This window comes from Callithrix jacchus, chromosome 18 (assembly GCF_049354715.1).
Source record: "Callithrix jacchus isolate 240 chromosome 18, calJac240_pri, whole genome shotgun sequence".
Taxonomy (NCBI): domain Eukaryota; kingdom Metazoa; phylum Chordata; class Mammalia; order Primates; family Cebidae; genus Callithrix; species Callithrix jacchus.
Genome location: NC_133519.1, coordinates 25,222,203 through 25,237,205, shown reverse-complemented (window position 1 = coordinate 25,237,205; position 15,003 = coordinate 25,222,203). Strand labels below are relative to the sequence as shown.

At 42.7% G+C, this 15,003-nt stretch overlaps 1 protein-coding gene and 1 long non-coding RNA gene across 8 annotated transcripts in view; one reads left to right on the top strand and one right to left on the bottom strand.

Annotated features, from left to right (window-relative positions):
- The window catches only part of LOC128930116 (uncharacterized), a 45,658-nt gene that overhangs the window by 13,437 nt on the left and 17,218 nt on the right, over positions 1 to 15,003 (top strand). Inside the window, exon 1 of one of the 2 annotated variants that reach the window (XR_008477768.2) lies at positions 5,223 to 5,322. The exons of the other annotated variant lie outside the window; for it this stretch is intronic. This is a non-coding gene — a long non-coding RNA (uncharacterized LOC128930116). Of the gene's footprint in view, positions 1 to 5,222; positions 5,323 to 15,003 lie in introns of those variants that run through there. 2 annotated transcript variants of the gene reach the window in all.
- The window catches only part of LOC100389509 (quinone oxidoreductase-like protein 2), a 34,796-nt gene continuing 27,061 nt past the window's right edge, over positions 7,269 to 15,003 (bottom strand). For 5 of the 6 annotated variants that reach the window (XM_078356248.1, XM_078356250.1, XM_078356251.1 and 2 more), the window contains one exon: positions 7,269 to 8,101. In XM_078356248.1, the coding sequence (XP_078212374.1) occupies positions 8,009 to 8,101 (93 nt within the window). In that variant the 3' untranslated portion in view covers positions 7,269 to 8,008. The remainder of the gene's footprint in view (positions 8,102 to 15,003) is intronic. The other variant, XR_004736644.3, reaches the window with a different exon arrangement.

Sequence of the window (15,003 nt, the reverse complement as noted above, 5' to 3'; positions counted from 1 at the left end):
CTGCACCGCTTCCAATGGTGGGTATTTTCTATTCTACTTGAAACCACAGCCTGGCTGATTTTTTCTGTTTTATTTCTTTTTTACTCAGTTAAATTTCTTTTAAACCTTAAGCCTATGGGTCACACTTATTTCTTTTCTTTTCTTTAGTTTTTTTTTTTTTTTTTTTTTTGAGGCAGAGTTTCACTCTTGTTACCCAGGCTGGAGTGCAATGGCACGATCTTGGGTCACTGCAACCTCCACCTCCTGGGTTCAAGCAATTCTCCTGCCTCAGCCTCCAGAGTAGCTGGGACTACAGGCGCGCGCCACCACACCCAGCTAATTTTTATATTTTTAGTAGAGACGGTGTTTCACCTTGTTGACCAGGATGATCTCGATCTCTTGACCTCGTGATCCACCCGCTTCAGCCTCCCAAAGTGCTGGGATTATAGGCATGAGCCACCATGCCCGGCGGGTCACACTTATTTCAAGCAATTTCATTTTCTTAAGAGTTAAGCTTTTGTGTCTTTGCCTCTCAAAAGTCAGCAGCAGCTGAAAAGGCACTTGTTCCCATCAATAACTCAGTAACCATATGAAAACAGAAACAGATATTTAAGGTGAGTCTGTGTGGAATTGCTCCCTTTAAGATATCTTTCTCAAAAGCATCTATTCTTCCTATCAACGTTGTACTGTAAATGGGCCCATCTACAAGAATCCTTTAAGTTTCTGTTATAGAATATCTCAATCTGATGAGGCCTGGCTGGTGACACGTGAGATCTATTTCAGAAATAAAGCGCCTGTCCTCAAATTGGATGTGGAGCTAAGGCAATGCTGTGTGAGAAGCTGTTCAGCAAGGGGAAAATTCACACTAGGTGAGCAATCAATTACTGAAGAGGTTATCCATCCCAACACATTCATTTTATAGCACATAAACTGAAGCCCAGAGTGCCATATGGTTCACTGGGATCAATGCCAGGACCCGAATCCAGGTCCCCCGACTCCCAGCCCAGTGTTCATTTCTCCTCTCATAACATCTGCTGTTCTGGCTGGGCAGCAGACTCCGCAAGGGCAGTGACCTCCTTATCCATCTTGTTCACTTAGGTATCCTCTGCACAGAGAGGTGACAATCAAAAATATGTTTGTTAATAAGTTAACCACACTCAGGTTAAGCCGCTGTTGGTCACTTATGAGATTTTGTGCAGAGCCAAACATTAGAGTTAAAGGTCTCGACAGAAAGGAAAAAAAAAATCACCAATCCATAAATACATGGTTTATGAACTTTGAAAATACTAGAAACTCTAAATATGACTTCCAGTGTGGAAGCCTTGGCAACAGAAGCCATAGAGCCACCTCTTGTAAAGAGATCCAAGCCGGAGTTTCATTTGTCATGGGGTTGGCAGGCACCACACCCCTAGTCATCTATATAGCCTGAGAACAAAAGTTTCCACAACGCCCCTAAGTCAGTTTTAACCAATTTGAATCCTCCTTAAAATATTTAACAGCCTCTCTCCTCTGCTCAAACACTGTAACTGCTAAGCCTCCTTTCGTCTTCCCATAATCAAACCTGCCTGAAGTTTTCTGGTAAGTTGAAATCACGTGCTGTTTCGAACATTAACAATACATTCCATCCCCCAGGGAACAGCTTTTGCCAGAGTATGAAGGAACTCCAAGGAGTTAGGGTTGGAAAGTGGCATTGCCACGATTGAAGTTAGTTTTTTCAAGCAAAACCCTGTGAAGTTCTTCATTTTGCTGAAAACCATGTGCTGGCTTAATGCCTTTCTATTCTGGTTGAGGCCAAATGTTTCTCAAATGAGTCTGCTAGCAGGGTCTCCAATGAGAACTGTATTCCCTCTTAGCATTCTTCAATTTGCATTTGGTTTGTGTTAATTGGTTAATGGTGAAAATAAGTACTTACATCGATTGCCCCTAAATCAGGAGCTGCTGCTGCTGCTGCTGCTGCTGCTGTTGCTATATCCCAACATCACAGCCTGCTGTTACTCACAGCTGGCAGATACTGTAAACTGTGTTGCCACGTCAGCTGCCCAGAACCTTTCTGCTTCAGTAGCAGTTTCCCATCGGAATGGCTTAATATGCAGCTCCTGAGGCTAGAAACATGATCTGACCACCATATTGAGAAGGTCTGAATAAAAGAGGCCACTATGAAATTACAGAAACCACACACGCCCCTTTGTGTTTGTAAATGAGAATTCCAAAGAGAACCTAACTATTACATTGAACTCCTAAACACACCTGTGCTTCCAGCTACCTGGGTGGCTGAGGTTGAGAGGCGGGAGATCAAGGCTTCAGTGAGACAAGATCACACCACTACACTCCAGCCTGGGTGACAGAGTGAGACCTTGTCTCAAAACAAAACAAAACAAAACAAAATTATGTGAGACATATGAATGCACCTGGATGCTAAAATTATCTTAATTATATAGACGATGGAAGTTTTTTTAATTGGGAAAATTATAGAAAATTCAAGTTGTTCAATTGCCTTAATGGCTGTGTATGAAGTATATACAAGTATGAAGCAGAAGACACATATATATTAGGTATTTATTATCCTGGAATGGAGGAAGTTCTCAATGTTAAATAGGGAAAGCGCCTGATTTTGGTAAAATTTCTGAATTGTGGAACTGTTTTCAAAATAATTTTTTAAAAAGAAATGTTCTTTTACTTCAACTACAAAAATAATTCAAAGTAGAGTCCTAAAAATTTTTTGTAAGCTTAAAGGATCTTGTCTCAGTTTGTATGGGCTGCTATAACAAAATACCACAGACTGTGTGGCTTATAAACAACAGGTGTCTAGTCCTCTCAGTTCTGGAATCTCAAAAGTCCAAGCTCAAGAGGATGGCAGATTCAGTGTTTCATGAAGACCCATTCCTCATATGCAGACAACTCACTGTAACCTTGAGTGGTAGAAAGGATGACTGAGATCCCTTACACCTCTTTTGTAAGGGAATTAATCCCGTTCATAAGGGCTCTCCCCTCACGACCTAATCACCTCCCAAAGTCCCCACCTCCTGATACCATCACCTTGGGGGTTAGGATTTCAACACATGGATTTGGGGGGCAAACAATCAAACAACAGCATTTACCTCGAATTCAACCCATCATTTTAGATAAAAATTAATTCAGGTCAGGCACTTGGCTTTTGCCTATAATCCTAGCCCTTTGGGAGGCTGAGGCAGGCAGATCACTTAAGCTCAGGAGTTGGAGACCAGCCTGGGCAACATGGCAAAACCTGTCTCTACAAAAAATATAAAAATTAGCCAGCCATGGTGGTGTGTGCCAACTTGGAAGGCTGAGGTGGGAGGATCACTTGAACCCAAGAGGTTGAGGCTGCAGTGAGCTGTGATCACACCAGTGCACTCCAGCCTGGACAACAAAGTGAAACCCTGTCTCAAAAAAATAAAATAAATTAGAGATTCAGAAAGGTAAATAACTTGCCAAGGTCATACAGTAGAACTCAGGGCTTTTGGCTCTCAAAGATCCCACAACATTGTGCTGCAAATATTAAAAGCAGATCTTATGAAAAGTGGCTTGTCATAATTAGAGAAGACACTCATAATTACCATATTCTTGCTTTGTATGCAAAGAGCACTTCCTGAGATTTATGCAAAGAATAATTAAATATGGCCTGCATTTGCCATCTTGTCTTGCAATTATTCTACTTTAGGTTGTTAATAATTACTCAACTAGATGAAATTAAGGATACAGGTAGATATCCATAAAGAGCGGAATGTACACAAATGCCAAGTGTGTGATATCAACACTAAGTGCTATGAGAGGTCAGGAGTGGGCGATGAATTCAAATTAACTTGGGGTGGTGAAGAAAAAAAGATGAGTGAAAAAAGAAAGAAGGAACATTAAAAGATTTGTTATCTGTGAATGTTGCACATATTTAAGAACACTTGTACTACACATGCTTTTATTGATAATATTGACCTTTAGTTTACATGGAACTTGGGACCCCCAATTCTAAGACAATATTGCAGTCTCATTTCCCACACATATCCCCTACTTAAAAAGAGATACACTTGGAAGATGTGCATAAAGCATACATCCACATACTCATAAACCTGCGTTTTCTTTGGTTCAGACAGCTTGGATAAACTAGGGAAGTTACTAGATTTGTCTGCATGTAACTAAACAATAGAATAAAAATGAAAGCAGGAGGCTGAGGCAGGCGAATCACTTGAACCTGGGAGGCAGAGGTTGCAGTGAGCCAAGATCATGCCATTGCACTCTATCCTGGGTGACAAAGCGAGATTTCATCTCGAAAAAAAAAGGAAAAAAAGAAAAAAGAAAGAAAGGTCGGGCATGGTGACTCACACCTGTAACCTCAACATTTTCGGAGGCCAAGGCAGGAGGATCGTTTGAGGCCAGAAGTTTGAGACCAGCCTGAGGGACATAACGAGACCCCCATTTCTATAAAAAAAAAAAAAGTGAAAAATGCAGTAACTGATGTGCTCCTGAATACACACCTTTTGGATTTCATAGGCATATCCTTTCCAATGTCACCACCAGCAGATTGGAAGTATTAGCTCAGACTTCATTCACTAAACCAAACCCATGGCAGAAAATAAGTATAAATGTTTCTTCTTGAAATAATGTTAAGCTCCACTACTTAAACTAAATTACTTATTTACAATAGATGAGAAATCTCATGTTTACCCACCGTAAGACTGAGTCGAGTATTTTGAAACATCTTGAACTTTCCAGGAATGACTGTGAAACGTGAAAAAGCCCCTTTTTAGAGCAAAGGCAGTGTGTCACAGTGGTTATGTGCGTGGACTCTGAAGCCACATTGTCAGGCTGGGTCCTGGCTCTGCCACTCTCTAGTTCCATGATGTCAGGTAAATCACTGAATCTCTCTGGGCCTCAGCTTCCTTATCTGTGATATGGGGTTAATAGTAACTATCTTAAAGGTTGTTGTGAAGAGTGAATAATTACCAGTTAGCAGTTCAAAAATACTTAACATAGACCCATTGCTCGGCTCATCCATTCGCTGGTTCATTCGCTGAAAGCCAGCTGTATGCCAGGCACTATTCCTGGTGTAGTAGATGTAGAGGTGAACCAGATGGACCAGAAGTGTGCTGCCTACATAAGCCTAGGATCTAGGGAGGGAGACAGACAAGTGAACAAAAATAAACCCATCATGTAATGCCAGCGGGGGTAAGTGCATAGGGAAGAGTCAGAGGATAGAGAGTGTCAGGGCCGGGCGGGAGGCTATTTTAGGCAGAGGAGTCAGGGAACACTGCTTTGAGAAGTGGAAATGAATCCAGTGAAGAGTTTTTCACGGCAAGAATGGCAGAGGGAAGTGTGGAAGACACAGTGACTGTAAGTGCAAACGTCTGGAGGCAGACGAGCTGGGCCTATTGGAAGAGTGAGGAGGCAGAGATGCTAGAGGGAGTTGGTTTGGAGACAGAAGGTGTAAAATAGCCTCTCAAAGAATAGGAAAGTGAATTAACTAGGGAAATGAGGCAGCACCACTAGGCACCACTGAGAATCCACTTGAGCTCTGTGCATAAAATTAAGAGCAGTAAGCCAGCTATGTATTTTTATCCAGCCACACTCTGAGATTTGGTGCCTGGATACAGACCTGAATTGGTGAGTAGAGTTTTACCAGGTCTGGGGTTTGCCAGGGGAAAGCATCAGAGAAACACGAGAGCCAGGGAGTTGAACAGGGACCATGGACCTAGGCTGGGAAAGGAAGGATGGAAGGGGAGCCTGAGGGTCATGATGGACAATGAAAAGGTACATGGATGAGTGAACCTGGCAAGGTCAGACAATGGTTGGAGTCGGGGTTCTAGAGCTGGAGTGGGGAGGTGGTAGTCAGAATGGGATGCCAGAAATCAGTATTTTTGAGGTTGGAGCAAGTACTAGGAATGCCAATCACCACAGCATGACAGAGTGAGTGGCTGAGGCAGGAGGAAGCTTCTGAAACCTGGCCACATACTAGAATGACCAGGGAGCTCTTAAAAAATATGAATGCCAGCCAAGTGTGGGGTCTCACACCTGTAATCCCAGCACTTTGGGTGGCTGAGGCAGGTGGATCACTTGAGGTCAGGATTTTGAGAACAGCCTGGCCAACAGTGAAACCCCATCTCTACCAGAAAATACAAAAGTTAGCTGGGCATGGTGGTGTGCGCTTGCAGTTCCAGCTACTTGGGAGGCTGAGGTGGGGAATCGCTTGAACCCAGGAGGCGGAGGTTGCAGTGAGCCAAGATGGTGCCTGCACTCCAGCCTGGGTGACAGAGTGAGACCCTGTCTCAAAAAAAATAATAAAATAAAATAAAATAAAAATACATATGCCTCCAACCCCCCCACCCCCTTAAATTAAGATTTGGGCTTAATTGGGTAGAAATGGGGAAAGGGGAGGAGAGAAGTGTAATGCCAGGCATTTAAAAAATCTTCCCAAATAATTATACAGCCAGGGGTGGGCTTGACTGACATACGTGGACAATCAATCACCAAGAGAAGAGGTGAGGAGAGCAAAGGAGAGCCGCAGGGACTCAAAGCTTCCAACCACAGCACAGAAGACTTTTTTTTTTTTCCTGAGACAGAGTTTCGCTCTTGTTACCCAGGCTGGAGTGCAATGGTGCGATCTCGGCTCACCACAACCTCTGCCTCCTGGGTTCAGGCAATTCTCCTGCCTCAGCCTCCCGAGTAGCTAGGATTACAGGCACGCGCCACCATGCCCAGCTAATTTTTTGTATTTTTAGTAGAGACCGGGTTTCACCAAGTTGACCAGGATGGTCTAGATCTCTTGACCTCGTGATCCACCCGCCTCAGCCTCCCAAAGTGCTGGGATTACAGGCTTGAGCCACCGCGCCCGGCCCGCACAGACTTAAGCAGATTCCCATGGCCTGTGATTCCAAGCTGGGGGGCGGGTTAGGGAGAAGCAACAGCCTGGGAGTCGCCATGAGGGGCAATGCAGAAACCTACCCCACTTTCAGGCCCTGGTACACTTGACGGGAGTCCCCCTGTCCCCAGGAGTGAGTCAGGCATCATTTGGAGCACAACAGTGAAGTTGAGGATATTCCAGGTCAGGAGCCTGGAAGATGAAGTCAAACAAGGAACCGTAAGAGCTGTGTAGGGGAAGGGCCTGGGAGCCCCGTACTCAGATAATCACCAGGTAAGGCACGGTGGGATTAGAATCAACACCTTACAGGGGAAGGTGGTAGTCGATTCTAATTAGAGCTTCTCTTTTATATCTCGACTCTTGGGCAGCATATTAGTTTCCTGTGGCTGCCATAACAAATTACCACAAACTCTGTGGCTTAAAACAACAGAAATTTATTCTCCAAGAGAATGCAATCACCAAGAGAAGAGGTGAGGAGACCAAGCAAAGCCGGCAGGGGCTCAAAGCTTCACTCGGTGGGAAGAGTGACAAGAATGACGGCAGGCTGGGAGGAGCCCACAGCACAGGAGGCAGAGGCTTACACAGATTCCCATGGCCTGTGCTTCCAAGCTGTGGGGAGGGTTAGGGAGAAGCAATAGCCTGCGTGTGGCCATGAGGAACAATGCAGCCTAGAAGTCTGGAATCGAGGTGTGGGCAGGGCCATGCTCTCTCTGCAGCCTCCAGAGGAGAATCCTTCCTGCCTCTTCCAGCTTCAGGGGGCTCCCAGACAGCCTTGACATTCCCTGGCTTGTAGCTGCATCAGCCCAATCTCTGCCTCCATCTTCACACGACCATCTTCTCTGTGTGTGTGGCCGAATCCCTCTCTCTCCTTCCAAGGATGGCAAACACTAGATTTAGGGCTGACCCAATCCAGCATGGCCTAATATTCACTTGATTACACTTGCAAATACCCTATTTCCAAATAAGGTCACATTCACATATGCGATCACATTCACACCACGGCCTAGGACTTCAGCACATCTTTTGGGGGACACAATTCAACCCACAGCAGGCAATTGGTAAAAGCGATATGACCGCTGGGAATGGGGGTTCCCACCAAATAACACCAGCTCTTTGAGCCACTATGAATTCCACTGAGAATATGCCACAGCCAGAAGAGGGTCAGCCATAGGCCTCCTTTCTGGCCCTCTGTGTCAGGGCAGGAGAAAGACAGTCTTGGTCGGCACACACACAGCTCCATGGGCCTCCTCCAACCTGCTTGAGAGAAAAAACAAAGCTCCAGCGGGAAAACCCATCGTCACAGTGTGCCAACAAGCCAAACAAACTCTCTCTGTTCATAGCAGATCAGCAGTGTCTTTGAATACACATATATTTGATGAGAAGCCACAATTAAACAAGAGAATGAAAGCCTCAAGTATGTCCTGCTATCTCATCATTAGCAACAGGCAGTGAAACTGGACTGGTCAAGACAACACAAATAACCTGTGTTGTGTGGCAGAACCCAAATTTCGTTAAATGGGTAGTGTACTCCATCCATCAATTATCAAGAATTAAGTGCCTAATATTGGAATGTTAGCACAAGAAAAATTAAATCCACAGCACCCTCCTGTGCTTAGCCACCAGCTGGGGATGTGAAGAAAATGAGAGCCACATATGAAAGACAAGGTATAGTTAATTGTTAAATTGTATGATGTAGATAGACTCAATAACAGAAATATAAAAATAGGAGAAATCAGTGTTTGAGGATTACTCATACTGGGCCTTCTGGAGTTTGGTATTTCCGTTCTGTATATTCTAGTTACCAGGCTGGCTGAACCCTAAACCCTTTACATTCACTCTGTGAAAGTCTCAGCATTCCTGATTTACAGGTGAAGAAACCAAGATTCACAGACATGAAGTGGCTTGCCCAAGGTCAGACAGTATAAATTTCCAAGTTGAGAACTGAACACAAGTCTTTTTTTTTTTTTTTTTTTTGAGATGGAGTTTCGCTCTTGTTACCCAGGCTGGAGTGCAATGGCGTGATCTTGGCTCACCGCAACCTCTGCCTCCTGGGTTCAGGCAATTTGAACACAAGTCTTTTATCCGCAACACCAAAGCTTTTTCTACAACGCACTGAAGGATGAGTAGGGCTTGGATAGGTAAAGAAAAATAGGAAGAGTCTTTCATGTATGGGAAATAGGATTAATATTTTATTATCACATTTAGCTCATCAGCTCTGAGAGCTGGCCTGAATCCCCAGATGAGAAGCAGCTGTCAGTCTCTTAAAATACCTGCTCTTAAAATATCTGGGTCAGTGAGAAGAGGATCACAAGGTCTCCTTGCAGATATTTTTAACTTAAAAAAGATAACCTTTAAAGCAAAGGAGAGGATAAAAATGAAATTAATAAATAAATCAGAATTTTTACAAGGTGAAGTCAAAAGAGAACTGTTCTATAAGGAAGAGCAGGTTATTGACCCTGACTTGGAAGCTGTAGGGAGGTATCCCGGGTGGATCTCAGTGATTCCCAGCTCCATCAGATCTGTAAAGGGTGGCCTGGAATCAGAAAACCGACCTGAGAAATGAGCAGAAATGCCAAACAGGAGACATGCAAGGGCTAGTGCCACTGCCTCACACTGCTCCAGAAAGGCACTGCCCTTCACCTTTTCTTGAGAGAAGAAAGGGGGAAAGAAATTCAGCAAACCTATCCCAGCTTTTACCGCTGGCTCTCGCAATTTTCAAAACAAAAAAAAAAGAAGGGGAATCTTTTAAGCAAGCATGGCACATTACGTGAGAGTGGCACCAATTGACATGTAAATGCTGTTTTAATATTGAGAAAGGTATTCTGAGCGTTGCTTTATGTTTATTGTGACAAATTAGCAGTAACACTAACACCCTGCACAGCTTTGTCATCAGCTCAAAGGTACTAGGAATGAGGAAGGAATTCCAGTTGTAAGTGCCAGAAAATGTGTCTGGCAGGTCCTCAAAGGGAGAGGTTCCCGCAAAGCACCCTACTGTGTCACATGTCAAAGGCAGCACATGAGAACAGTACGTTTCCCTCAGGTCTGAGGCAAGACAGGCACTTTGCTGCACTGAATCCTGTGCAGGGAGAAAGTATCAGATATAACAGAAGTCCTATGTCTAAGGAATTGACTCCCTGGTGGCATCTCTAATCCAAGACCTGGATCATTTCACCGTTTGCTGAACATCATTGAAGGACAGGACTAACAAATACAACGCAGCAAGTCAAATACACAAATCTATAGCTATCTGAGGACTGAATTGCTGTGGGGGAGTTCTGAGGAGAGAACCATCAATATAAGCTGGTTTCACTGAGGGAATGACAGAACCTTGGAACATGGAGACTTGCTCCTCCAGGCTCTGGTGTGCACCACAGACACGACGGTGCACAAAAAAGCATCCCAATCCCCACTTTCATAGAGCTCATAGTCTAGCAATCAGTCTCCTTACAGAAGAGGGTACTGGTGGGTCATGACAAAAGCTGGCACTTATCTAGGGTCTGTGATGTGCCAGGCACTATGCTAAGTGCTTCACAAATATAACCTTACTTTATCCTCATAGCAACTCAGCAATACGGCCATTACTATTATCATCATTTTATGCATGGGAAACTCTGAGCTCACAGAGCTAATTAGTGCTGATGCAAAAATTCCAATCCAAGGTTTCCTGGCTCATGAGCCATTCTCTGTCCACTATACCACATGGGAAATAAGATCAGATGAGAGTGTATGATGTAGTGCTTGAAAGCCAGGTGAAGCAGTTCATATCTGCTATGGAGGGGATAGGAAGTTATCTGCTATCAGTTCTCTCTTCCTGCTGCTGTGTGCCCCCTCTGCCAAAGTCATATTCCCAAGAGATACACGTGGAGTTCAAAGGATCCTCCCCTGCTCCCAGATTTCCTTCAGCTTTCCTGCCTTAGTGAACTGCAGAATTTTTCTCTTTCCTTTAAATCCTAAACCAATGATAGCCATAAGAAACCAGTCCTCACGGTTTTTCTCATCCAACCCCTGTACTAGCCTTTTTCAGGGTTCCTAAGATCCACAGGAAGCCAAGAAGTTACCCAAAATCAAACACTCCCCCATCTTTTAAGTGGCTTCTTATCAACCAAAACATCTAAAGGAGAAGAAAGATGTTTCTCCCTACCTTTAGTTCACCCTCCAGATCTTCCCAGAGAGGGAAAGGGGTATCAGAAAACAGGTATCTGCATTCTCTCCACCTCCCTAGAGGACCAGAGATTCTTCTCTGCCCTCCATCCTCTCTATTTCTGAGTTGGCAAGTACTGCTCCCTAACTAGGCTAGGGTCAGCAAGGGCTATCCCACCTGAAGGGCATAGAACTGGAAATGCTACAATAAAAGGAAATTCTTACATTTGAAGGATAAACCCATTTATCAATGGCAAAACACTTTCAGAAACAGCACTTCATTTGAATCTCTCATACTAGTTAGTTGATATCACCTTCCCTCCTTCTTTTTTAAACAGATGAGTAAACTGAGATTCACAAAAGAGAAACGATTCTCTAAGGTCACAGAGGTAATACTTGCAGCCAGGCCCCTGAGCCCAAATTCTGTGCTCTTTACTCTCCAGCATGTACACTCAGGAATCTTGATTTACATAAGGATGCCAGATAGAGACAGCAAAGTTTGATAGTCATTCCCTATGGTCATCCTAACAGATTAGGGAGACTTAACCAAATAGTTTTGATTTCATTTTATAATCTCATATGAATCTATCCTCCAACAATATAAATCTCTTATAATATTTGCTTTTAGTCTTAGCAAACTTTGAGTAGTAAGTTCTATATGTTTATTCTTCTTCCATTAAAAAGTGCTACTTTTACTTTGCCCTAAAATATTTCTTTAAAATGTTAAAGTTGTCCTTAGTTCTTACGCTGTGGGATTTAATAAGTTCATATTTTTATCCTAGGTTTTCATTATCCTATAAATCTCAATCATATTCCCCTCTCAGCCTGTGTCGTTCTTTCCAGAATGAAGAATGCTAATCCTTTTATCATCACTCACAAAGAATGTTCTCTACCCTCTTGATCAACTTACATGTCCTTCTCTAGACCTTGTCTGGCTCTGTAATTCTTTGAGGACATCAGATCACTGGGCTCCCATCACTCTGTCTAATCTTCTGTATAAAAGAGCACAATGGCTTTAGCTAAAATGTAAAAATATTTGAGAGACCATTTTAAAAATCAAACAATTCTTTTGCTCCATGTCAGCCCAGCTTATGCTGAAAAAATATACATTTTTTGCTCCAATAAAATGAAATGAACTCTGAAATGAATTTAAATACACTGGTAAAAGGCAACCTTATAACCTATTATGAAAATAACTTGCAAAGCACTTTTACATACATTATCTCATTTGACCCTCACATGAACCATGCAAGGTAGAGAAAACATGTGATCCTTATTTTTCACATGAAAAAAGTAAAAAGGTGACTAGACCAAGATCAAAGAGCTAGAATTAGAGCTAGAAGGCCCAGTCCCTGCCCTTCATCAAGAAAATAGTGCTTTTGCAGCTCTGCACTGCATCCTTCCTTATATTCACTTGCCACTTATTTTAAATCACAAACTACCCTCTTTAAGACGTTCGGTAATAAACAGCAGTTATGAAATAATTCATGTTTCTATTGAAAGAAAACATGTTCAAGGCTAGTCTATACCCTATTCTTTTCTGGCTCTACACACTCTCCATGGTTAATCTAAGCCACACCACAGGTATCAATATCACCTCCTTGCAAATGATTCTCAAAGTTACATCTCTAGGCCACACCTCTCTTTGGAGCCCCAGACAGGTATTTAACATGTCCTGTAAATCTCAATAATTACAAAATATAACCTTTTGCCCCATCATAGCTTCTCTCCACTGCCAAAACCCAATTCTGATGTCCCTTTTCTCAAACATCTAGGAGGTAAGAGTCATCTTGACATTTCCCTCTCCTTTCCCCACCCTATCTCATATCCAATTTAACATCAAGTCCTTTCACCTTCATCTCGTGCATCGCTCTCCCTTCTGTTCATTTCTCTCCTTCCCCATCACCACCACCTTAGTCCAGGATACAACCATCTTTCATTTGGACTTTAGTGGACTCCTAACTGTTCCTCTCTAATCCCTTCTTCCCACTATAGCTGAAGAGATTCCAAAAGGCCATTCTGGTCATGCTGCGCCTGTCCCACCTCTGCTTACAACACTTCAGTGGCACCCCCTTGCTTTTAGCATTAAGTCAAAACTCCCATAACTTGTTTGCACATCCCTGCCTAACCTGGTCCCCACCACCAGCCTCATCTCACAACAGTAGCCTTCATTTCTCAAGCTTCAGCCCACTAGACTCCTTTCAGCTCCCTTTATTCACTGAGCTTTCACTAGCCACAGGGTCCTGGAATATTCCCTTTCTTCCCTATCTAAATCACTAGGATTAAATTCCTAGAAGCTTCCATCTTCAGATGGAGGCTCAAGAGTCTTTCCTCAAGGAAGTTTCTTGAATTCCTCCATTAGACCTCAGATGGCACCAAAGGAAGTTTCTTGATCTTCCCGAGTTGAATTCCTCCATTAGACCTCAGATGGCACCAGTTTAGCATGATTTTATATATTTCATTAATGTCTGTCTCCCCTACTAGATGTGTAAACTTTTGCTCACACAGAAGCCCATCGATAAATGCTTATGTGAATATGAATAAGCCCACTAATGAGGAAATGATTATATGTCATTATACCTCACTATGGAATACTAAGCAGCTGTTAAAAAGAGATAACTCTATATACTAATACGAATGTCTATATTATTAATTTAAAACAGCACATTACAGAACAGTATGCATACTATTTTTAAAACTTATATGTGTATATATTTATTTAAATAAAAAAAAACCTCTGTGTTTGTTGGGGGGGTGTGGGAGGCTGTATTTAAAAAGGTCTGCAAGACTCAAGACTAACACCAAATTGCTTGAAGTGCTTACCCTGGAAAATGGAAATGAGACAAGGAAGAGGAAAAATAGGATAACAATTTCTACTTAAAAATTTCTGGGTTTGACTTTATCCAGTGATCATATGGTATTGTTGTAATTAGTTTAACAATGCCATTTTTAAAATAATGATACAGTTCACCGAAGTTCAGGAAACTGACCATTTCTAAATACAGTGAAAAGGAGGTAGAAAAGCCACTTTGTATGATCCTCAACAAGGATACAGTTCTACAAACAAGCTAATTTCCAAGCCAGACCTTCAATCTAGCAGTAAGTTCTGATGAAGAGGCAAAATGGAAGAGAACAATTGGAAATGCCGGATTTGTTTGTTTAATTAGGTTTTACATCACATTTATAAACAAAAGAGATTTCAAAAATGCATTGCTGTCCTGGCATGGTGGCTCACACCTGTAATCCCAACACTTTGGGAGGCCAAGATGGGCAGATCACTTGAGGTCGGGAGTTCAAGACCAGTCTGGCCAACATGGGGAAACTCTGTCTCTATTAAAAATATAAACATTAGCTGGGCATGGTAGAGAGTACTTGCTACTTGGGAGGTTGAGGTATGAGAATCGCTTGAACCCGGGAGGTGGAGGTTGCAGTGAGCCAAGATAGTGCCACTGCATTCTAGCCTGAGTGACACAGCAAGACTGCATCTCAAAAAAAAAAAAAAGGCATTGATTCTTTTATATAAACTTGGGAGGAAAATTAGGGAAAAAATATAATAGCATGAATTTTTCTTAGTTTACTCCAATTGCTTTAAATTAAATACAATTGAGTACATGAAAGCACCTTGCTATCCCTCACTTCTCAAATAACAGCCCTTATTATCTTTACCATAACTCAAACAGAAAAGGTCATTTTCTAAATTCACACGGGTTATAGAGGAAAGACCAGGAACAAATATACTGGTGGTGCATGGACAGGATCATTCCACAGATAATGGCAGAAAACCTCACTTTGGTTGTGCAGGTGGAGAGTCCCACAGTTTCTGAAAAAGGGGAGGTGGGCGTGTGGGCATGATTCCTCCAGCAGCAGCCTACAAGGAAGAGCTGGGCAAAAGTCTGTGAATATAGAATATATACTGTCACTTGGAGCTGCATTGATTCTTTTTTCAGACTAACTAATGGCTCAGATGGTAGAACAACCAAACGATGACTAAAATATGAGTCAAATGCTTTCAAATC